A 25,293-nucleotide genomic window follows, 5' to 3' on the forward strand; every position below is an offset into this window, starting at 1 on the left:
CCTCTGTTGAAATGTCTGTGCTGTGTTTGTATCCCTGTCTTGACACCAGCTCCCCTTCCTAGCTCTGCATGCGTGGCACTCACAGGGCTTGCTGTTGTTGCTCTTTCTGTTTATTTTTGCTGTGCTGGGGATCCAATGCAGGTCTCACACTTTCAAGGTTGCACCACAACCGCAGCCCTGCCATTCCTTGAACTCCACAAGTGACCATGTTTGGTCACCTTTCCTAAGTGTCCCCAGGTAGGATCCCTCTTTTCTTTTCTCGCTTTCTCTGCCCTACTCAGCTCCTCATCTGTTCCCAGCCTCTTTTCTTTTCTGTGCAGCACTGATGGAGCCCAGGGCCTCATGTATGCTAGACAAGTCTCCTGCTGACGGAGCTGTATCCACATCCAGCCCTGTACTGCCCTCACCTCCTGCAGACGTTTGCTGCTGCAGGTGTGCGGTGCTTTGTGTGTACCTGCTGCTAGCTCCATCCGGGATTCTTGAGCCTGCCCCATAGCTTCTCATGTGCTGGTGTTTGTAACCAGCCAGCTTTGTGCCTTTCGGCTGTGCTTGCTCAGGGCTCCACTCTGGGATGGCTGCACTCCTCCCACTCCTACAGGAGTCAATCCTCTGTCCCTTTCCCTTGGATCCCTATCATCCCTGCATTCAGCCTTTTGAAGCTCTTCAGTGCCCTGCTCTTCCTTTCTTGCAGCCCTCCTGTCAGAACTCCTTACTTCTGCTTCTAAAGTCCAAAATGGCGGGGAAACTGGGCATCTCAAAAACTTTGGCAGAAAAATTGTGCAAAACCCATCTGGATGATAGGAAAGGTGTCTGCTTGAAGGTTTTATTATTTATCTGTATTTGTGCTGTCTGAGTCTGTGTCACATAAGTGCAGGTGACTGTAGAGGCCAGATAGGGCTGTTGGAACTGCAGTTATAGGTATTTGTAAACCAATTACATGGGTGCTAGAATCTGAACTCTGAGCCATCTTCCCAACCCCCGAATCGTCTTTAAATAGTGAATAAAATTATTGGAGGTAGTCATTATGATCACAGAGCCTGAGAATTACTAGCAAACATGAACACTGAGCCTTTTTATCTCATGGGAGCTCACCCCTGTATGAACAACCTCAGTTTCCTGAGATGTGGTTAGGAACCAGCATCTTTCCTAACAGACTAAATGACCTTTGACTGCAGTAATTCCTGAGGCAGATGCCTCCTTGTTATTTAAAATGACACAAAATTCCTGCAAATTATACCTCATCTCACAGTCAAAGCACGGTGTTACCTTCCCAAGCCAGAGCCTTCATTCTGAATTGCGTAGAGAATACCGAATGCTGCATTTTACATCTTCTGTGAAATGCTTAACATGGGCTAGCGTTGAGTGCAATAAAACCTGCTTTCGATATGTCTCTCAGTTATTAAAAATGTTTCTTAATAGGTTAAAAGTTGAGTTTTTACTAATCTGGAAGACCAAGAAAACCCACTTTTCATTCTGTATTGTTAATTTCTTCAGGATCCTGTTTAAATACAGTCAGCCCTAACCCATAGGTAGCAAGGCATGATGGGCATTGTTTTCATTTGTGTCTGACAGATTCAACCTAGTGCATCTTAAAAATAAAATAAAATATAAATAAATAAATAAATAAATAAATAAATAAAGTGTCCTAGATGCTCTGGGATTAAGACCACATGTTGACCTTGCAGAAGACCTGGCTTAGATTCCCACGGCTGCTCACAACCAACTGTGACTCCCTCTTCTGGTCTCCATGGGCACCTGCACTCTTTTGTGTATCACCCACTCCCCACCCCAGAGACACATTCGTAATTAAAAATAAATCTTAGTTAGTGTTCTAGTTTGTTCTCATCTAATAAATGGTAAAATTTAATGTATACCAAAGAATTATTTTCAAATAATTTCTTCATGATTTATTATCAGTAAATGTTTGATTTCTATACCTACTACATATCTGTTGCATTATGTACTTTCCCCTGTGATAGAATACCTGATGGAAAAACTGAAGGAGGAAAGGGTGTATTCTGCTGTAGTTGATCATGGTAGTGACATCCTGGCACCGGGAGCACCGGGTGGCTGTTTAGGTTGTGTCCACGGTCAGGGTGAAGGGCAATGAGTGCTGACGTTGCACTGTTTCCTTTTCCATGGAAAAGGCTCTCAGTCCAGAGGATGGGGCCAGCCAATGTAGAGTAGATCTTCTCATCTCAGTAAGTACAGCCTAGAAACTTAACAGACTTGCCCGGGCTTGTCTTCTGGGTGATCATTAGGTCACTATTAGTCACCACAAATCCATCTCTTGTCAACCTAAGACCCAAACATACTACTTTTAGGTTATCACCATGCATCTGTCGTCCTCATAGGCCCATAGCTATCATCCTGCAGACGTATTCTGTCTAACTTAAGAGTCCCCATAGTCGGGACTAGCGAGATGGCTCAGTGGATAAGAGCACTGACTACTCTTCCGACGGTCCTGAGTTCAAATTCCAGCAACCATATGGTGGCTCACAACTACTCATAATAGGATCTGACACCGTCTTCTTGTGCGTCTGAAAAGACCTACACTGTACTTATGTATAATAATAAATAAATTAAAAAACAAAAAAAAAGTCCCCATAGTCGTCATCAGCCCTAACCCAGTTTAAAAGTTCAAAATCCAAAATCTCTTCTGGGTCTCAAGACAGCGAGGAGCTATAAAATTAAAAAAGAAAGGTTACATATTCCCAATGCCAGTGGCACAGAATCAACATCTGCTCCAGAAGGAAGGAATAGCAGCACAGTGGGAAAGATCAGCCTGGAACAAGGCTGAGGCCCAGCAGGCTAAACTGCTGCTCCACATCTGGTGTCTGGAGCTCTCGATGGAATCCTCTATGCCCCAGAAGGCGTAGGTAGCCCTCATTTGTGGATTGGCTCTCATCCCTCATTCACGTTTTCACAGTGAGCATCTCCATTCTGGCATCTCCAACGCCCTAGTGGCACCATTGAAGTTAGGGCTCACCTTCACTGCCACACCTTGCCTGGCTGCCATGACCTAGAACTTTGACACAAGTTCCACGACTCCCTTAATTATTGCATCTTTCATGCTTGTAAAACCAGCCTTCAAGTTCTTCAGTGAACTCAGGCTGTACTCTGGCCTCCAGGACCACAGTTGCAGCTGCCCCTCAGTGCCCTATCCTCAGGAAATACTTCCTAGGCCCCTGCTGAGAGCAGGGAACTCCTTCACCTCTTGAGGGAGTTTGTATTTTCCCAGATTGAAGCCCTCAGGAATGCATGCGTCCTCAGGGTCTCTACTGTTCCCTACTAGTTCAGAGCACAGGGTTTCTCCTTACTGGTTCTAGTATTTGTAATACTTACAACTGATTCTCTGTACCATCTTGGTGGGCAAATTTAACCTCTCTCTACCACATAGCGCATTTTAATAAATCCTTTTCTCTCCCTGTCCTGCTGTAGATCTGGATAAGAGCAGTGATTAGGGACCACAGTGTGGCCTGCGTGGCTGACATGCCACAAATCCATTGCTTTTGAATCCAGCTTCACTCCAGCTCCCAGGACATGGGCAGAATGAAGCCAGCTTCTTTGCCAGTGTGAACAACCTGTGGCACAGTTCCCAATTAGAGCTCTTGCCTCCTGAAACCGCATGGACTTGGCCTCCTCTGTGCATTTATCTCTTGGTGTTCTGGTCTTCCAAACTCCCACCAAAACATTCACTATGCTCTGCTTACAGCCATCTTAGGCTTTTCCAGCCCAGAGTTCCAAATCTTTCCCCATGTATCCCCCAGCTCTGTTCCAAAGGCCCAGAATCCACACAATCAGGATTGTCACAACAGAGGCCCCACGTTGGGCACCAGTATTCTGTATTAGTATTTTTCTCATCTTTGCAACAGTATACCCAGTAAAGCAACCCACGGAAGGAAAGGTTTGTTTGTTTGAGTATGAAGTCCATTCTAATGACATTATCCATTTTACCCGTGTGTCCAATTGTGTAAAATTCTCTGAAATGCACAGTGGTTGCAAGCAGAAAAAGTTTAAGAATCCTTGCTATGTAGAATATTAAAGGCCACTCATTAAAAGGATTTATAAAGGCTTTAAAGTAGACACTATTTTCAGTCCTGGTAAATTGAAAGTATTGTGTTAGCTGTTTATATTTAAAATTCTCCCAGAAAGCATGTTTTGTAGACATTTTCTAAACTTTATATAAAAAGCAAAAAGTTTCAGTACCGAGTTCAGTTTGAGTTTTAATCTAGATTTGGAACAGAGCTAAATAAATCACATTATAGGAAATGAGAAACTCAGTTTGCTGATACTGAAGAAAGCTATAAATACCAACAGCAACAAAAAGCAAGTTGTTGAAAATGTGTGGCTAATCGCCTGCAAGCTAGCTGAAATATGTATGTTTTGCTTGGTCATTAAGAAAATAATTTGTAACACTCACTGTGACATTTGCTGGCCTAGTTTAAACGCCAGTGGGTGCACAATGAACCCTCAGAGTCAGAAGCAGTTCTTTTACTCTTTCTTAATAGTGTTTTTTATTTTTGGTTGTTTCACATATTTGTGCAATGCCTGTTGGTCTATCTAGCCACCACTACACCTCTAGTTTCCCCTAGAGCCCCCACCTCATCTCCCCTCTAGCTTTATGTCCTCATTTCATTCTTGTAACTACCTGATTCCAGTTAGTGCCACCATGTGCACGTGGGGGTGTGGCCACCCGCTGAGGCATAAGCAGCCTGCCAAGGCTACATCCCTGAAGGAGAGTGAGTGGTTCATCTTTTTTCAGAGAACCAGAAGCTTCTCTGAAAGCAGTGGGGTATCAGGAGCTTCTGCATCCAGGAACTCCCCATGTAGCTCATAGTATGCGTACCTCAGCATCCCCAGTGATGGGATTGCAGGCATTTTACATGGGGGGGGGTGTTCCTATTTAAATGTCCATGTCCATATAAAATAATCAACTTCAACAGGGTGGTGGCACAGGACTTTAATCCCAGCACTTGGGAGGCAGAGGAAGGTGGATCTTTAAGAGTGTGAATGAAGCCATCCTGGTCTACATAGTAAATCCCAGGCCAAGGATACATGGTAAGACCCTATCTTCAAAAAATAAAAAATTAAAAAAAAATAAACCAACCTTTAAAAGATAGTTAATTCATAACAGATTTTAAATAAAACATTTCAGATTTAGCTCTTGCCATAAAATTAATTTTATAGCTTTTAGATTAGCTTCTATTCTAGAAATTAAAGTCAATTTCTAAGAATGCATAGCATTTCTTTATATTTCTAGAAAATGCAGAGGCTGTCTAAAAGCGGGGTCATCTGCTCTGGGGTGTAAAAACCAATGTGAATGTATGCCTGGATAGCTAAGAGACTAAACTAGACTAGACTAAGACTAGAAAAGGAATATGCTTTCAGCCAGAAGCCAGGAAACAGTGAAAATGCACTGCCTAGTATGAAGTAAGCGGCTAATAACCAAGTCAACCCAAATAATCCTGGGCCATATTGGGGAAGTCAGCCCATATCGGTGGTCACATGTGCAGTAAGTGAAGTAGATGAATCTGAACCCAATTGGTTCTTTAAATAGACACATAGCCGGGCACAGGCATAAGCAGCTCTTTGGCAAACAACATTGTTGCCAAGTTGATTTTCATTTTCCCTTTGGCGCAGACAGCATTAGGATTTTAAATGTGTGATGGTAACTAGAAGCAATGCATACAGGCCTCTGGAAAATTCCCACGAGCACAGTGGTGAGGCCAACTCCTCACTGCTTTCCTGCCATGAGGTGTTCCTCATCTGGATGTGAGCACCTGACAGTGAGGTACACAGTGTGGTACACATGGGGTGTACATTGCTGTGATGCACATGCGTGGTTCACAAGCATGGTATGAATGGGTGGTTCACAGCCTGCTGGTGCACATACATTATTCACGGGTATGTACATGGGTGTGTCACCATTCTGGTGCATAGACAGGGTTGCTTGTAGTTCACAGATGTGCACATGTGTGTGTCACAGTTCTGGTTTGACTTACAGGACCACATTCACTTGATGACTTGAGTGAAGAAATAAGAGCACTATGAAACATAATGAGGAATACAAAAGTTCCATTTACTTAAGAGATGGCAACAATCTCCACACTAGCACAGATCCTATAGGGAGGGAAAAATGAGATCTAATGTGGGATTTTAAAGGAGTTCAGGCTCATGCACAATGGCTGTTACTCCTCTCAGCTGAGTGCTCAGCACCGACTTCAAACAGGCAGACTTCCACTTAACCTTCTAGATAGCTGTCCTCGTCCTCCATCTCTCCCTTCTTAACTTCCTTTTCTTTTGCTTCCCTCCTTCCCTTCTAACATGGACTTACATTATCCAGATTGGCCTTGAATTCACTAGGTAGCCAAAGATGATCTTGAACTCTTGATCCCCCTGCCTCCATCTTCCAAATTCTGGGATGGCAGAATGCTTCAGCACACCAGGATCAGACAGGCATGTTCTGACTGATAGACTATTGATTCATAGGATTGTGACCGTCTTCAAGGAGTCAGTCCCTAGCTGACTCCGATGAGAAAGGGATGGAGCTGAGGGTGTAGTTCGGGACTCTGGTGCTTGCCCTGAATAGGAGAGAGCCTGGGTACACATCCAGCACCAAGATAACACGAAAGGTTGTTTATAAAATTACTCCTACAAAGAGACTGAACTTGATAAATTCTGCAGGATGTTTTTTAAGTTGTGTCTTAGGTGAAGTAAGCCAAACATTGAAGTGTAAGTCACACATGAGTCCTCCTCTCTAAGAGCTCTCTGGTGTCAGTCTCACAGTGACAGAGTGGTTGGTGCTGGGGCCCTGGGAGAGGGCCAGGGAGCTGCTCTTTAAGGGTGCAGAGATGAGCATGGTGGTGCACACCTTTATTCCCAGCACTTCGGAGGCAGAGGCAGGTGGATCTCTGCGTTTAAGGCCATCTTGGTCTACATAGTGAGTTCCAGGACAGACAGGGCTATATATAGAGACCCTGTCCCAAGAAAACAACAGTAACAATAATAATGATGATGATGACAATTAAAAATAAAAGGTGCAGCACTCCATTGTCAGGAGTCAGAATGGCTCTAGAGGTCTGTGGTTGACCCTTAAACTTTGGGACTGGGCATGCCAACAGTCAGCAGAGTGTGACTGCAGTCTTAAAGATTGGCCGTGTCTTAAGAGACCTTATGCCTTTGGTTAGCTGTTTAGAAAAAACAAACCTATCTATCTATCTATCTATCTATCTATCTATCTATCTATCTATCTATCTATCTATCCATCCATTTATTTAGTATGTTTGTGTGCACATCTGTGAGTTTATGTGCCTTGCATTCATGCAGGAGCCCAAAGAGGCCAGACAAGAGCACTGAATCTCCTGGCACTGGAGCTACAGGTAGGTGTAAGGCACTGTGTGGGTTCCGGGAACCAAACCCAGTCCTCTGTAAGAGTGATGAGTGCTCTTAGCCACTGAGCCCCAATAGTTTACTTCAATTAAGCTCTATTTTTCTGTTTGTTTTGGTAGGCTGGTAAGAACAGTGGCCATGGGAGACCCTGGACTGGCCAAGTTACAGTTCGCCCCCTTTAATAGTGCTCTGGACGTTGGCTTCTGGCACGAACTGACCCAGAAGAAGTTGAATGAGTACCGCCTGGACGAGGCACCCAAAGACATCAAGGGCTATTACTACAATGGTAGGCAGTCCCCACCTTCTCACCCCCATCCATATGTTCCTACCTGGAATCAGCAACTCTCATTAGGCTGTTATTGCTCATGGGGTGCTGGGGATAGAGCCCAGAGCCTCCTGAACACTAGACAAGCCTCCCCTAAGGGACGTGCTTGCCTTTTCTAGACACAGCTTCTCAAGTCTTTCTTTTGCCCCAAGTCACTCTAAAATGTTTCTTTTCCATCTTTGAGGGGTAAGAGGAGTGGTAGAACACAGACACTACTCAGCTAGCTTCCGGGTGGGAGCTGTGTAGACATTTCCAGGGCATCCGTTTTATATTGGTCACAAGCCCCTTCTTGTCACTCTCTCTCAAGACCCACTTTTGTCTGCAAGTCATGGGTCAGCAGACTCACACAGGGCTCCTTGGGCTCAACTTTCCAATAAAAGCACATGACTAGCCATAGATGTTTTTGCCATGATACTGCCACTCTGGCTTGTCCCTGAGATGTGAAAATGCTTCCACGCAGGTGACTCTGCTGGCCTGCCCACCCGCTTGACGTTGGAGTTCAGTGCTTTTGACATGTGAGTATTGATTTGTGTAGAGTCCAAAGGACCCTGCTTACTCTGGGCGAGGAATAAGCATCCTCTTCAGGTGGGCCTCTGAGCAGCCAAGCAAGCTCCCATGAAGTGCTGCAGCTGAAGACTGTCTGCTACAGTTGTCTATTAGGGGAAAGATGAGCCTTCCTAAGAGCCTGCCGTGTGCCTGCTAGTGCAGAGATCGGCTGGTGCTCAGGCAGCAGCTCTCCAGATCAGCACTATAGAATATTTTATGAGTCTTTCTTAGCACCTATTTGTTCTAAAGATTTGATCTTTTTCTTTATTTATTTTCAATATATGAGTGTCTACCTGCATGTATGTCTGTGCATCACATGTGTGCAGTGCCCATGAAAGCCAGAAGAGGACATCAGGTCTCCTGGAACTGGAGTTACAGATGGCTGTGAGCTGCTACACGGGCTCTGGGAATCAAACCTGGGCCTCTACACGAGTAGCCAGTGCTCTTAAACTGTAAAATCATCATTCTAGCCCTTTAAAAAAATATCTCAAGTTACATTTTGCTTACTATTGCATGTGTGTGAGCATGTGGGTATGCATTTACCACACATATTTGTCGAGGTCAAAGAACAACTTGTAGGAGGCTGTTCTCTCTGCTTGCACCATGTTAGCCCTGGTGGTTGAACATGGGTGGTTAGTACTGGCAGCAGTACTTTTAGCCTCTAGGCCATCTCACTCTCCACTCTCACCCCCTTTTATTAACTGTCTCAAAATACTAATGTACTTTATTTCTTTATCCCCTTCAAGTTGCAGATTTTAAAAGCACACCATAAATGCAGAACAATGTTAGTGTTTATATTTATAATGTGTGTGTGTGTGTGTGTGTGTGTCAGCTTGTCTGTGTACATACCACATGCATACAGTGCCCAAGGAGGCCAGAAGAGGGCATCAGAACCCCTGAAACTGGAGTGACAGATGTTTGTGAGCCACCTTGTAGATACTGGGACTCAAAATTGGGCTCTCTGCAAGAACAGCCAGTGCTCTTAACTGCTGAGTCATATCTGCAGCCCTCCTCTTCACAGCTTTCTCTTTCCATTATACTTAGTTTCTAAAGCAAACTAAATCCCAGTAATTCCCAGTGGGAGCCTAGTCATGTGGTCAGTAGCTTGCCTCTGTCTATGATGATGATTGATGGCTCCTGGCAGTGTCTGTGTTCTTGGAAGTAGCTTCAGTCCCTCAGAGCAGGGCTCTGTGGTAGCTTGTGCACACCTGAGATATTGGGACAGGTTGGACAAAGTCCCATGTTGCACCATGCCTTGTCCCAGCCTCCTTCCCTCTGCCCCCGCATTAACTCCATAGAGCTGTCTAATGCGGGAGCCTGGTGAGTGAAGGCTCTGCCTCCCTCATCTCTCCAGGCCCAAATTAGCCCTGTATGATTTCTCTCTCCTCAAGACTGTCTTTAGTCCCTTCCTCTGGCCTAGACGAGGAATGCACTTTTAGTAGAAAAGCGTGATGACAGGCAGCCTTTGATGTGCTGACTTGTGGCTCTCCAGGGAGGATTCTGACCACTGATGCTCCCCCACAGCCGACCAGTACTTGACATTTAAGGCTTACAGCTGGCATTTAGCAGAGCCATCATTACTCATGGGCCCCTCCTCACCTGTCCTAGATAGAGATCTCTTTCCAACAGGCCCCCTGCAGCTCCTTTGTGCCCTCACATGGAAAGATATGAAAGGATGCTGAGTCTCTGACCCATGTGCTCTCCTCAGAGTGATGAGCAATGGGCCCTTCTCTCTGCAGGTTCCACACAGCAACAACATAAAGCGCTAATGGCAGAAGTATTTCTTTTTAAAAAATATTTAGATTTAATTATTTATTTTATGTGGATGTGTGCTTTGTCTGACTGAATGTATATATGTGGAGCTCAAAAGATGTATATCCTGGAGCTCAAGAGGGCACAGATTCTCTGCAACTGGAGTTGCAGATAGTTGTAAAGTGGTGCTGGGAACTAAGTTCTGGGCCTCTGAAGAGCAGCCCGTGTTCCTAACAACTGGGCCATCTCCAGCAGCAGGAATATTTTCCTTAAGATCAGTACTGTCCAACATTCAGGCCAGCCACTTAGAGATAACAGATGTGTCCCTGTCTACGCCCGTGTTTAGAGTCAATCCATCTTCTTCAGCTTTTATCCTTCCAATTCCTGGGCCTTGGGGGGAGGCTTTGGGGAAATGGAGTTGGTATAAACCATGTAGCCAGTGCCCTGGATTGACAGTAGTCTGGGCATCCTGCATTTTATCCATGGCCAACATGATATGGCAGCCATGTGCAGAGCTGTGCAGTGTGGGTCTGGTGGGACAAGCAGGGAAAGACATATTCCTAGCTCCTGGAAAGCTGTTTGTCTTCCAGAGTATTTGTCACCATTCTTGAAAATGTGCTGAGATGCTAGGCTTTAGCAAGAACACAGGAGCTGTTGCTCAGAGTTTGTGGACTGGAGCCAGCACAGGGGCTAGGAACTGTACACTCTGCTCTGTCTGTGATTGTGTGACCCCAACTGTCCTAGTGTGCTTTCTATTACTGTGACAGACAGCATGGCTGAAGGCAACATGGGAAAGAAAGGGTTTATACAATCTTACAGTTGTAGTCCCATCGTGAAGGGAAGCCAGGGCAGAGACCTGGAGTCAAGAAAAGAAGCAGAGGCCATGGAAGAATGCTGCTTACTCGCTTGTTCTCCATGGCTTACTCAGCTTGCTTTCTTGGACCACCAGCCCAAGGGTGGTACTGCCCATGGGCTAGGTCCTCCACATCAATCAGCAAAGAGAAAATGCCACATAGACGTTCCTACAAGCCAATCTGATGGAGGCAAATCTTCAAATGAGGTTTTTTGTTTTTTGTTTTTTTTTTTTCTTTTCTGGATGACTAGTTTGTTTCAAGTTGACATGAACCAACCAACCATCATGCTAGGCAGTTTTCATAAGAGGGAGAACTTAAGCTTTAAGAGCTAGAACTCAGGCCCTCCCTTTGCAGTTCCTGGTTCAGCCAGTTCCTCCCCGGGTTCATTATGGGAATGAGCTTTCTTTGAGAAGATTGGGAAGCTGAGAGCTCAGGGCACAGGGTCACCAGGCAGCGCCTGCTTGCTTGTGCAAGGACCAGTGACTGGACTGGTCTTCTTTCGCCCAGTCAGTGCTATCAGGTTTATTGTAACCTTGAGCCCCAGCTGTGCTGGGTAACTGTGTTTCTCTCTCATCTAGGAGTGCCTCCACGCCTGCCCGCTGTTGCCCGGCCATGGGAACCCTGCATAACACCAACACACTTGAGGCTTTTAAGACAGCAGACAAGAAGCTCCTTCTGGAGCAGTCAGCAAATGAGGTTAGCTGCACAGCCACATTGGCTTCGTTGTATTTCCGGGGTCCAGGCAAGTGCGCTGTATCTACTCAGGCACAGGGGTGTGTTACAGAGATAGCCTATAAGAGATACACAGAGGCGCTGGTGAGTTTGAGGTTCTTCCACCCATTGTATTTGTATTCTATGAGTCAGTTTAGTAAAGGACCTTCTGCAAGGCCCACTCACAGTAACCACACCAACATGGCAGAGAAACATAAGAGAGACAATTCTTCTCTGTGTGGATCCCAGTGGTCACCCCACTCACAGTGAGTTAGATCTCACTGCATGAAAGAACAAAGCCTGACCTTGACCAGGCTCAGACTTCTCCTGGGGTCCCTCCCACATCAATCAGCAAAGAGAAAATGCCACATAGACGTTCCTACAAGCCAATCTGACGGAGGCAAATCTTCAAATCCCACCCTACCCCAGCCAGCTCATCAAAAGTGGGGTTCACTCCTCCGTGGTCCAGTGCCTCCATGAAGTGATGTCTGCTTATTTTCCTCTCACACCTGCTTGTGGGGCATGTTCTTTTTGCCAGCATTTGCTGTGGCCTTTATAGCAACATGCAGTTTAGCCACTGAGATATGAGAATCTTATGACCAGCTGATGACAGCCCAGGTTTTACCTACAGACATAGGGCTAGCCTCATGTCCATATAGGCCATGCTCCTTGCCTTATCTCTCAAGGTGAGAGGTTCTCCAAATAGAGTTTAAAGAAACCCTTGCTGAAAGGATGAGTGTGATGCTGTAGGGATGGGTGTGATGCTGTAGGGATAGATGTGGTGCTGTAGGGATGGGTGTGGTGCTGTATGGATGGGTGTGGTGCTGTGTGGATGGGTGTGGTGCTGTAGGGATGGGTGTGGTGCTGTAGGGATGGGTGTGGTGCTGTAGGGATAGATGTGGTGCTGTATGGATGGGTGTGGTGCTGTAGGGATGGGTGTGGTGCTTTAGGGATGGGTGTGATGCTGTAGGCATGGGCGTGCTGCTGTAGGCATGGGCGTGCTGCTGTAGGCATGGGTGTGATGCTGTAGGCATGGGTGTGATGCTGTAGGCATGGGTGTGATGCTGTAGGCATGGGTGTGATGCTGTAGGGATGGGTGATGCTGTAGGGATGGGTGATGCTGTAGGCATGGGTGTGATGCTGTAGGCATGGGTGTGATTCTGTAGGGATGGGTGATGCTGTAGGGATGGATGAGTGCAGTGATGCACTCCTTTGGTCCCAGCACTCAGGCACACACAGAAAATCTGTTAAGTTTGAGGCCAGCCTGTTTAGAGCATTTTAGACTAGTCAGGGCAATAGGGCGGGGGAGGAAGGAGGCAAGAAAGCCACACTGTGTATTTAATTCAAATTACTCATTTCAGAGCCCTCTTCCTCCCCCCCCCCCGCCCCCCCAGTTCCCAATTCTTGACAGGTCAGGTGTCCTCTCGGGAACTCTGTGCTTCTGTAACAGGAGTCCTGCATGGAGCGGAACCTGTCCTTTTATTTCTGTAGCCATGACATGCATGGCACCCAGCAGACAACAGTAAATCCCTTCAGATGGGCATCTCAAAGGTGTGAGTGTCTACTTGCCTCCCCTGTGCTGAGGGCCCCTGAGGGAAGGTGCCAGGTACTCTCACCGACTGATAATGATGGAGCAAGGCTGGTGGAGAGGCAGTGTGAAGTAGCAGGGAGAGGTAATGAACCACTTCTGAGAGCAGTGGCAGCTTGAGGGGAAGAAGCTGTGCTGAGAAGCTCAGCACTGGACAGAGAAATCAGCAGCCTGACCTAACACCTGTCTTTCTTCTGGCAGATCTGGGAAGCCATAAAGTCAGGTGCTGCTCTCGAAAACCCCATGCTCCTCAACAAGTTTCTGCTCCTGACCTTCGCAGTAAGTAAAGGAGTGGAAACTGAACAACCCTGGCTCAGCCCCCCAGGCCTGCAGGAGGCTCTCCTGTCTCTAACTGATCCCTGGGAACGTGTGCTAAAGAGCAGCTTTCTGACCAGTGCAGATCGTGCCGGCACCTATGAGCAGCGCAGGACCAGTCTGTGCCTCTTGGTCGCCCTACAGCCACCGTATAATTTCTCAAACATGGTGACCCAACAACTCCTGCCATTCAGCATAGGACAAAGAAGACTCAGGGAAGAGAGGCTTCACTGTTGCCAGATAATGTAAGATCCTGTAGCCAGTGTGACCCCAGCACTCACGACGCCAGCCTTGAATATGTAGTGAATTTCAGGCCAGCTACATAGCGACATTCTGTCTCAAAAAACGAGCAAAGGAAAAACAAGCAAGTACCCAGCGTGCTTTCAAGGCCCAGTGTGTCACTTTCCTTGCTATCACTATGACAACACTTACAAGGTGGCTGTGGTTTCAGAGGCGTTGGTCTATGGCCACTTGGCTTTACTGTGTTTGGTCCTGTGTTTGTAGAGAATATCATGATGAGAGCATGGACCAGGAGCTGTTCACTTCATGGGAAGCAAAGAGAGCCAGGAAGGGGCTGGGTGGCCAGTGTCCCCTTTAAAGGCATGACCTCAGTGGGTTAATTTCATCCTATTAACCTCCATTCCCCTAAACCCCACCCCTACCTCCTAAAGGTCAACTGGCTCTCAGCTACAGCCTGGGGACCAAGATTTTAACATATATGCCCTTGAAGACACTCCAGATATGAACTCTCAGAAGCAGAACTCCACACTGCAGAGGGGAAAGGAACTTCAGGGTAGAGGCTATTACACCACCCGTCGGTGGCCTACACACAGTGGTTAACCAAGAGGGAAAGAAAACTTTCAGTACATGAGACTTGACTGATACAAAAGTTCAGTGCAGCCTCGAAGTGGGGGTGAAATCACACCTGCCAACTAGTTTAAAAACCCAAGGTCTGCCTTCCCTGTGTGCTCACACACAACCCTGGAGCTGAGAAAGGCACCTGTGTATCTGTGTGCGAGGATGTCTGTAAAACACTGCTGTGTCTGTCAAGCGGATAGTCTATAGACCTTGGCTAACATTCAGGATCAGATTCCTGTCCCCTAGTGGGACATGGATCCACAGTGGCCAGATTGACACTTGCTCCTACTGGCTGCGCCCCTAGGCATAGTAAGGTCCCTCCCGGTGTGGTAAGTATGTCACTTTGCCACAGCTCATAGGCCCTGGAGATCAATCTCCTTCCACACATTTGATCTATTTATTTACTGAGTAAAGTTGGGTATGTTAAGAAAACGTTTTCACATAGACTTAGGCATACACATTGGGAGAAAGGCACCACACTGGTTACTTTTAACTGCGTCTTGTTTCTCCAAATGTCCTCTGTGTCTCCTTCCAGGCGTAGGTGAGGCTGGCAGGGTATAAACCTCAGGGAACCTGACGGTCATTACCTATGGAGGCATGCTTTCCAGTGAGTTAGGGTGGGAGAGAAGGATACTCCGGGGCTCTGTCAGGTTACCAGGTGCAGCTTGGATATCAACCATTTGTCTGCTTATGAGTTCCTTGGTAGGATAGACTTCTTAAATATTGCTAAAGGTGTCAGAGTTTGTTACTTAAACACTAGTGCCTTTTTATACTAAGAGTTCTTGTTAATTAAACATTAATCCATTTTTCATACAAAGAATCCTAATTGATAATTTCGGCTTAATGAGAAAATAACATCAGTTCTCAATTACACGGTTAAGCAGTTTCTTGGAGTCAGTGGTTATCTCCCTTGCTGTCCCTTTTTGCAAAGCGTCCTTAGCCAGGCTGTATAAAAACATAAAAGGTCCTTTAAAGACTTCAGACACAAAAGGCTTTATGTTTAATTTGTTCAAGATCCTTTGTGTCATGAAAAAAGAAAAAGCACAACTCTGAGAACTGAAAGCCTCTGCCTCTGAAGATGCCGATAAGCTGGCTGGTTGTGTGCGGTCCCCATCTTGAATTGCTTAACCTTTTGCTGAAGATCAGCTGTGACAAGTCACTTACACACAGGGGAAAGCAGGCTCACAGGCCTTCAGCTTTCCTTTCTGTGGTTCTCAGGCCTCACAGGGCCAGGCCCCTCATTAATGTCAATTGACGTTTGCTTTGCCATTGTGAAAAGGGATTCTCTTTCTTCAGTTCATCAGTTAGGGGCCAAGTTGGGCACTGTGGAGGCTGTAATTATTAGGCTCTCATCTAGAACTGCATCCCATGTATATTTATATTTTAAAAGCCAGCCAGTGATTCCCTTTCTGTGAAAACTCTGGTACAGGCACGTCCACAGAGAATGGCTTGGTGTGTCCAAAGGTCATGAAGGATTGGGGAAATGGGCCATTCTGCTCTTAGAGACAGGGTTTCTTCTTAGAATAATAAAAATGCTCAAGAATTGTCAGGGGTTCAGCCATGTTAAACAACCCCCCCCCAATCATATGTGTAAATGTGACACATTTATGTATTTTGAGTTATGTTTTGATAAGAGAAGCCTCTGGGAGCTGGGGGATGGCTTAGTGGGTAAATCCTCAGTGCAAGCATGAGGACCCGAGTTCAGATCCCTAGGAACACATAAAAGCCACCTACAATCCCAGGGTGTGGAGGGCAAAGAAGCTGGCTAGTCAGGTTGCCTCCCCAGTGAGCCCTGCCTGCTACCCTGCTATAGTATTTAAGGTAAAAAAAAAAAGGAAGACACTTGATGCCAACCTCAAGCCTTCACACATGTGCACATGTTGCACCCTTGTACACACACACATGTGCCAACAAGCATGAGAACATATACACATATATGCATATATAGCATACTCATTCATATGCAAAAGCAAAATCTAAATCAGTTTCACATGACAGCTCTGCAGTTCTCATATTTAGCAAGACTCAATACAAGTGATTCCCTAGCTAATGGACTGCATCAGAGCCCTCATCATAGACAGTGAGGAGGCTGTCCGGGACCCACCGAGCTCAGGTCCTATGAGAGAGTCAGGTCCTAATGCCATGGGAATTGAGGCCAGAGCCCTTGGACTGAGTGGGAGGTCAGTTGAGAACAGCTCAGAAATTCTTTCCCTGCTTGCAGGAGAGGCCAGCTGTTCTCTACACGATGCCATAGTACCTCAGTACTTGGAGCCTCCTTTAACTCAGACTGACAGCCACAGTCACAGACTCACTATCCCAGCCAGTGGCTGATAGCGAGGACTGAGGCTTAGTCATTTTATTGTTGAGTGTCCTGATTTGTCATGTACACAGTAGGCATTTAATAGTTGCTGATTTATACTTGACCAGGAAGACATTTTGGAAAACAACACCAAACAGGGAAATATCCTTATCTGAAAGCCAGAAATGTTCCCAGATCAGGAGTGAATATTGACATGGTAGCAGAAGAGAAAATTCCACACTTAAAATGCTGCTGCACTAAAAAATACTGTATAAAATTTCATGCAGGTCATGGAGATGGGGTATGTATATCACACAAATGAATTTCCTGTTTAGGCTTAGGTTCCATTCACAAGTTATTTCTGGTTATATATGCAAAAGGTCTGAAATCTGAAAAAAATTGCAAAGTCTGAGCAATATTGGATGTCAAGCCTTTGGTGTAAGGGTTCCCTCTGGTGGGTAGAGGAGACTGGAGGGCAGCCCTGTCTCAGGACTGAAGAGTGCAGCTGTGTTTCTTGGTGGGGTCTTCATGGGAAGCCTGCGGGTGGTTCCTTCTGTAACCTGGGAGGAGATGCTTCCTCATCATTTAGGAAGAAGGGTAGCTTTCTCCTGAAGCATGTAGGAGTGCAGGGTTCTGCTTCCTCCTCTGAGTGAAAAAGTCTGTTATTATGAGATGACACAGACAGGAAGCCTGAGGTCCATCAGACACTGTGAGCTCTCTCTCAGTGTCTGATGGAGACAATCAGGACATACCAGCTTTTTAATGCATCTGCTTTTCTTGTGGTGGTTTTTGAAGCTGGATTTTATGTAACCCAGGCTGACCTCTAACTTGCTCTGTAGCTAAGGATGTCCTCCCTCCTCTAGGGTGTTGGGATTGCAGGCATGTACCACTGCTCCTGGTATCATATATTACATTAGCAGATGTGTGTTGCTTTAATTCATGGGATCAATGTTGTATACAACTTCCGCTCTGATTTATTTATTTATTTATTTATTTACCCTAGGACCTAAAGAAGTACCACTTCTACTACTGGTTTTGCTGCCCTGCCCTCTGTCTTCCTGAGAGCATCCCTCTAATCCGGGGACCTGTGAGCTTGGATCAAAGGCTTTCACCAAAACAGGTATGGCAAGTCAAACAAATGCAGATAAAGAGGGGTCTGGCTGTGAGAGCAGGTGTGCTACTCATCCAGAAGATGAGCCAGGGAGGTCTGGATGGAGAAAAGACACCTGAGGAGCGAGCAAGCAGCAGTCCAGATGGCTCTGGAACAGTGTTTACCAAGTGCTGATAAGGTCATTGTGTAGAGAAAGAGCCACTATCCTCCAGGTGGCCCATGGAATTTGGGGAAATGCTAAGCCCACAGGGAGGAATTACAAGAGCATTTGAAAGACTGAAAATTTACCAAAGTGTGTTTTTCATTTTCAGTCTGGGGAAGACAAAGCTACAGCCTGTGCAGAGAGCCTGTGGAACCATCACAGGCCCTCCCCTGCCCTCAGACCAAATGGCAGGACCTCTTCTCTGGAACAGATGTGCAGGTCTAGTCCTTCCTTCAAGGAGGCCGTCAGAGATTAGTCCCAAGAAAAATTAGAATCAGGCTGGCAGAACGCAGACCTAGCCGGAGAATTCTGATCGTTTTTAAAACCTTGACTGAGGGTCAAGATGATAGAGTTCCAGAGGTCTGTCAGTCAATAAGATGCAGAACTGATGCCTGCAGAGATTTAAAGACAGATGGGGACGGGGAAAGGACTCAGCAGTTAAGAGTGCTTACTGCTCTGGCCATGGCCCCAGGTTCCTACCCCAGCAGCCACACCTTTGGCAACCAACCATATGTAACTCTAGCTCCAGGAGGTCCAGGGCCCTCTTCCGGCTAGTTGGTACACTCCATACATAAAATACACGGGCATACATGTACAAACATACTCATATACATACAAGAAGAATAAATAAACCTTTTTAAACAAAAGATTTAAAACTTATTTTTTTGCAAAGGATTTTCTAAGATGAAACCTAACATGAGGTAATACATTCTATCTGGAGATTGAACGTTCATGTTTAAGGAAGATTAAAGTTCTCAAATCATCTCAGGACTACACAACCTTGTAAACATACTATCAAAAGACAAAAAAAAAGATAGTTCTTGGGCTGGAAAGATGGCTCAGTAGTTAAAAGCACTGGTTCTTGCTAAGGACCTACCCCATCCCTAACTCCAGTTTCAGGGGGTCTGATGCTCTCTTCAGGCCTCCATGGGCATTGCAGGCACCTGGTATACACACATAAAGGCAAAACATTCATACACATAAAACAAAAAATAAATAATGAAAAAAATTTCAAGGCATCATAGAGTCTACTCCCTAAGTGGGTAAATTGTAGGGCATGTGAATTGGGTCATAATAAACTGTAAAAGATGATGATGAATTTCCTCCCTGGAAGGATTACAGGAGAATGCTTGGTTACTTCTGTAAACCTCTGTGATTGACAGCTTAGACAGCCATCATTTTATCCCATAAAGTAGCCCTTTGTGTAAAGGCATAGCACAGGGAAAATGTTATAGAAATGTTAAGAGGTGCTGTCAGTGGGCACTTGAGGAGTCACGTGTTCCAAGCTGCCCCTTGGTGGTTCCTTTGATCAGGTCTGGTCTTTAGCTCGGAGCCGTGTTTCCCAGAGGGCGCCTTCCCCTTCCCTGTTTTCAGATCCAGGCCCTGGAGCATGCCTATGATGATCTGTGTCGAGCCGAAGGCGTCACAGCCCTGCCCTACTTCTTATTCAAGTACGATGACGACACTGTGCTGGTCTCCTTGCTCAAACACTACAGTGATTTCTTCCAAGGTCAAAGGACAAAGGTCAGAGTCTGTGGGTATCATTTTGCTAGGCAGTTAAAAAATTTGAAGTTCATGTTATAATAGACCACTATCGATTTGAAGCTTAGACTTTCTTAGCCCTCTACGGTATGCTCTAGAATGTTTCCTTTTCTGTCCTCTCCTCCCCCCATTGTTTCAGCTCAACTCCTCCTCGCTCTATAGCCAGCTCACCCTCGCTCTCTCACAGCTTGGTGGTTTGGACTCCTTGATCCTGTTAGTTAGATGAAGAACTCTGCTTTCCCCCTGGATATGCCATACATCCATGTTCAACTTCCTAGCAACCCCACTGAAGCTTGCCTTGCTCCTGGGCCATCTTCTTACTTCCATCAGCTATAGAAGAGTCCTGCTCAGACTGCTCAGGTCACTCGGCCCTCCAATGAGCAGAGCCTAGGGGGTCTTCCTGCTGGACCCAGTACCTTTCTGCCTATCCTCTACTAGTCTTCCCATAAACCATTGCTCTAACTAAGCTTGCCTACTTTCCTCCAGACTCTACTCCCCCTCCCCCGCCCATTACCATTACCCAACCAAACACACCTAAGATCTCTTTTTGTCTGTTTTTCCGTTCAGTGTCATCTTCCTGTCAGCATTCTACAGCACTCAGTCCTTAGTGGTCCCTCTCCCACTGCAGAGCATCCTCACAGGCGAGCCATGTATGGTCTTTCCTTGTCTGGCCTCCCTCCACACAAAACCCAGTCAGAAATGCCGTTTTGTAGCATGTTGATCAGTCAGTGTCTGTGGAGAAGGAGTGCCTGTCTGAGGCCCTCAACCAAACTCTTCTGAATGAGTAAGAGTATTGCAAAAAAAAAAAAAAAATTAAGTAAGCAGATATGCAGTATGCAATTTGACCCATACATCAAGTTGTGCAAGTATTAGGGAGTTGTAAAATCAGGTGGAGTGATGTGAGTACAATGTATGAGAGTTGAGAAAGAAGCCCTTAACCGATGGCCATTTTGAACCTAGAGTCCAGGGCTTTGTGAATGTTAAGCTGAACTCCATCTGCAGCTAGGATATTTTTATTTTAAAATCAACTACATTCACATTTTCTTTCTCTCTCTCTCTCTCTCTCTCTCTCTCTCTCTCTCTCTCTCTCTTTCTTTCTTTTAGAGGAAACTCCTCAAGAAATAAAGATATAACTTTTAAAATTCTCCTTTTGTCCAGTGATAGTAAGATGGTAATTGCCTAATAGACCAGACCTTTAGTAATTTAGAGTTTACCCGGCTGTATGGGCCAACTGACAGCAGGCAGGGTTAAGCTACCCGAGGTCACGGTGAGGGCAGTTAATAGAGTCCACCAGTCTTCCACAGGGGTTTTCAGAACCCAAAAATCTCATAATGAATCTGTGAAATGGGCATCTCACTGCACCCCTTATACAAGAGAATGATACCGCAGTCACCCTGTACCCATGGCAGCTTCCAAGAACCCTGCCCCCTCTGCCTTCCCGTCTCTACATTGCTCTGGTCAGCCTGCCTCTGCTTGATCCTGGGATTTTAAATAGACCTGGCTCTGACGCTCCCTCGGTGCTGGCATCTGCCAGCTCTGCTCCTGGGGAAGTAGAGTGGCCTTTCCTTGCTTCGGTATTTCTGTCAACACACCACAGGGCTGCTCTTTTCATGACTTGGTGAAATCTAAATGTGCTAATGGGAATAAAATGCTCAGCACAAAACTCAGGTGTGGTAGCGCTCGCCTGTAAGCCCAGCACTCAGAGGCAGAGGCAGGAGGATCTCTGTGACTTCAAGGCCAGCCTGGTCTACAGAGTACATTCCAAGACAGCCACAGCTATGTAGAGAGACCTTGTCTCAAAACAACAATAACAACACCCCAATGATCAGTGCATAGTGGGCATTCATCATGTAGCAGGCCCTCAGTACGCAGCAGGTGCTTAGCATGTAGCAGGCCTCCAGTATGTAACAGGCACTTAATACATATCCACTTCTTTTCCTCCTGGTGTTTTCTTCCCCGTATTCCCTAGCATATTCTAAGAGACTGTGCAGATCTTGAGTCTCTGGACTTCTCTGCAGGAGATCATTAGATCCAAGAACCTATGCAGCCAGGACTGTTGGCCTTCACTTGCTTAGAGCTAAGGTCAGGTCTCAGGAGAGCGTGGATCACTCAGCACATGTGCTCACTGGCTCCTCGTGGACAGAACCCAGAGTCTTACAGGGCAGAAGAGGCACCAGCATGAAAAGCTAATGGGAACTGAAGGAAGGAAATAAAAGGCCCAAAGAAATGAGACATTGATAGGCTGGTTGGCTACCTATGCTAGTGCATATGCTAGAAAATGTCACAGCAGCTGTGCACACGGGTGACCTCACTGGAGTTTATAAGCCCTCTAGCCTGTGGTCTTGAGTGCCCCCATCCATATGCTTTCTCCAGCCTGAGGCCACATCCCTGCCACATTCCTGCAGCCCTTCCAGACGTGCTGTCTTCAGGATAAAGCTGAAGTGTCCTAGCCTAGCTGTGCCTCATCTCCCTCTGCCCCCCAAGGTGAAGCCTGTGTTCTGACTACAGCATGCCCCCTAACACCATGAGCTTAGTCTGTCCTCTGGTCAGTCCTTCCCTTTGCCTCTCTCCTGTCACTGGTGCCTTACTCACCTGATTCAGAAGTGATATCTGACTCAGTATGCTGACTCCTGTCCTCATCTGGGGTCCAACTGCAGCCTCTTCCCTGCCCCTTGAGCTCTAATGCAATGCTTATCCTCTGGCCCAGGTCCCAGGCAGCCTGTGAGCACTGCACAGCAGCTGTGCTGTGCCCTCTCTGTGGACTCCATATTTACTATAGTCCGGGTGCTCCAGAGGCAGCCCCTGGTAAAAGTGGAAGAAGGGAAAAGGCCATTATGGCCTGGTGCCATCCTAGCAGGCTTCCCAAGAAACTGGGGCTATCGTAAAACACATACCCACAGGCACACAACAAATGATTTCTGGAGAGTCTAGGTGATATTAGGCACTGCTGATTTTATTACCTTAGCCTTAGTTTGCTGTGTAGATAATTACATTTTCCCATGAGTGTTTCTTGTAGCATGGTGTTACCATGAGGGATTGAGCCTATTCTAAGAACAGATATTCATTATTTCAGTGTGAGCTCCTAAAATGTGTTCTCCCTTCAAGTAGTGCTCCCTACCAGCACATCATACCTGCTTCTCCTCTTCCTTCTCTTTGATCTTTGCCCCCCCCGCCCCACCCCTGCCATTTTCAGTACTCAGAATCTAGGACAACTCACTCAGTCTAGGCAAACTCTCTCTGGTTGAGCTATACCCCAGCTTCACCTCCCCTTCCTTTTCAGTACTCAGAATCTAGGACAACTCACCCAGTCTAGGCAAGCTCTCTCTGGTTGAGCTATACCCCAGCTTCACCTCCCCTTCGGAGGTGCATTTTAATCCAGAAGTTGTTCTTCTCAGTGAGCCTCCCGTATTTATGGGGAAGATGGAGAAGTGTTGAGATCCTCCAGACGGCTGTCCTGGGTAACATCCATATGCCCATGACGCCAGTAACTGTCCTCCCGCACGACACAGTTGACTGCCTTAGCCCCTCACTTTATCCAGCTGCAGCTTATCCATGCTGAACTCAGGACCTTCCATCTGAAGCTGTTGCTGCTTTAGATGCATCATGACCTCAGAATGGCCATGCTTCTATCTTGCTGGCCACCTCCCTGTCCCTCTTCACACAGTGGCTCCTTGTGCCTCTAAGGTTCTCAACCCCTCGGTCTCCAGCCTGTACCTGTCTGCCATCACCCCAAACTAAGGGTTACTTTTCCTCTGTGCCACTGAGTGACTTCTGGACTCTGTGGGTCTAAGGTGGCCTCTGATTTCTCTCTCAGTGTCTGACTTTATCTTCCGTGGTGCTTCCCAAATGAGCCCCCCCCCCCAAGTCTCTTCACTCTGAGCTTAGCTAATAATTTACAGAGTATCATTTTAAGATACAAACATGGAGTCATAGAACCCTGAGTGGGGAGAGATGATCAGGCGGGGCTCTCACAAGCCTGTTGGAGCCATGTCCAGATTGCTAGTGTTAGAGACCACTGTCCCGTGCTGTTGCTCTCCCTCCCACTGTGTGCTTCTCCCGCACCGGATGCTTTATGTTTTTACACTCTTGACAGGCTTGGGAATTGCCTTCATTTAAGTTCTTATTTCCTTCGAGAAGTGTTGATTTCAGCTGGACAGAGTTGATCCATAGTAGCACTGCGTTGCTATGGAATGTGTCCCTTCCAGGCAGTTCTTGTGATGGTGTGGAGGGCAGCCAGTTGCAGCATCCCTCCACCCATCCACAGAGAATGCTTTGCTCATCTTCCTGCAGCACCATTACTAAGGAGTGCAAGATGCTCTGTAATTTCAGCAAGGCTCCCTTGTAGTTCCCGGGCTTCTATCTGCTGAGAGCTGGACCTGCTCTTCGCTTAGCTAGCACTTAGTGTCAGCTTTGTGTCTTTGTTGCTGCTGTGACCTTGAAATGCACTTAAGACTGGCATTTTCTTCCTTGTGCTTTTAAAAGGAGTGGGTCTCCTGTTCATTGCCTGGCATATCAAGTGTTTGAGTGTTAGAGACAGCCATTTGTATGGGTCCTCACAGGAAATCCTTTGGCTGAAAACGGTCAGGTTGACTGTTGTGACCTTGTGGTTTTCAGCTGTTTGCTTCATGGACAGCCGCCAGATCTAAGCTGTGCCACTTCACTGAAAGGCAGGCTCTCAGCAAAGTAAAAAGGAACACTTATTTATAAACCTCCAAGACAGTCTTACTTTTTAATTGTGTTTTTCTGCTTTGTCATAAAAAGAAGTGATGGCCAAGTTACCTTTGTGGCAAAGCCAGGTTTAGACCTGAGAACTCTTAGTCAGGATTTATTTCTGTCATTAAGCTGGTTACCTAGCACTGCCTGATGTCATTTCTGCTCCAAGTTAGTTTCTAAAACAAGGCTCCAAGTTAGTTTCTAAAACACCAAGAGACGCCGGGATCACGTTCAAATCCTTAAAGAAAGATTAAATGCTACTTATTACTTAGCCCATGTCAAATCTCCTGTGTGGTGCATGTCTGCCCCTGCATGCCATAGGAGAGCCTGTTTCAAGCATTTTCATCCTGACGCCCCTTTGTGGGTGCATGGCAAATGTTCCTCTTTAACCAGTCACCCCTATTCTATGTAGCTCATCATAGGTCAGGGGGTTCTAAGAAATTCATTCCTGGTCATTTCTTCTTAAACATTTCTTATCTCCTTTCTACCCAGAAATGCACCGGAGGCTGGGCATCTGCTGCAGCATGGGGTTTATATCATACTCTAATTTATTCCATGTATCGGTTCCAGCTCTACATCTGTGGATGATAAAACTTAAGACCCAGAGAGTGTCGATCACTTGGCTCTTTTTTTTTCTCTGCCAGCTATAAAAGGGCCTGGGACTTAAGATGGGGGCCAGTCTGTAGTGATGAGCTGAACTGGACCTGAGGATGGGGCAGTGTGAGGTGGTGAGCTGGACTAGAACAGGATGATGTGGGGAGATGATTGCAGCTGAGGGTGTCCATGGCGTTGCCGTGGTTACTGCTACTTGGTGATAGCACCATTTTCAGTTGGTGCTGAATGCAGGTGAGAAAGAATCACTTGAGAGTTGAGAAAATGAAAGCTCAGGGATGTTCAGTCAGTTGCCATAGGTCACGGAAGAGTGAGCAGTACAGGACATTCTGCACGGGCCCACATTTTTTTGAAGTCACACTTGGCAGTTGAAACTCTAATCTCCAGAGGAGTGCTATTTTCTGGGTAGATGCTGGGCTCTTCCTAAATACGTCTATTTTCTTTTTTTGGTTTTTCTTTTTTTTTTTTTTAAA

General features: G+C 46.3%; 1 protein-coding gene across 6 annotated transcripts in view; it reads left to right on the plus strand.

Annotated features, from left to right (window-relative positions):
* The window catches only part of Atg7 (autophagy related 7), a 211,711-nt gene that overhangs the window by 23,706 nt on the left and 162,712 nt on the right, over positions 1 to 25,293 (plus strand). For 2 of the 6 annotated variants that reach the window (XM_021164859.1, XM_021164860.2), the window contains exons 2-8: positions 7,330 to 7,382; positions 7,512 to 7,678; positions 8,178 to 8,232; positions 11,448 to 11,565; positions 13,370 to 13,447; positions 17,644 to 17,760; positions 19,328 to 19,477. In XM_021164859.1, coding sequence (XP_021020518.1) covers positions 7,531 to 7,678; positions 8,178 to 8,232; positions 11,448 to 11,565; positions 13,370 to 13,447; positions 17,644 to 17,760; positions 19,328 to 19,477 — 666 coding nt within the window. In that variant the 5' untranslated portion in view covers positions 7,330 to 7,382; positions 7,512 to 7,530. Of the gene's footprint in view, positions 1 to 2,173; positions 5,062 to 5,773; positions 5,795 to 7,329; positions 7,383 to 7,511; positions 7,679 to 8,177; positions 8,233 to 11,447; positions 11,566 to 13,369; positions 13,448 to 17,643; positions 17,761 to 19,327; positions 19,478 to 25,293 lie in introns of those variants that run through there. The other 4 variants (XM_021164861.1, XM_029478810.1, XM_029478809.1 and 1 more) reach the window with 3 other exon arrangements.

This window comes from Mus caroli, chromosome 6 (genome assembly GCF_900094665.2).
Source record: "Mus caroli chromosome 6, CAROLI_EIJ_v1.1, whole genome shotgun sequence".
In the NCBI taxonomy this organism is placed as follows: Eukaryota; Metazoa; Chordata; class Mammalia; order Rodentia; family Muridae; genus Mus; species Mus caroli.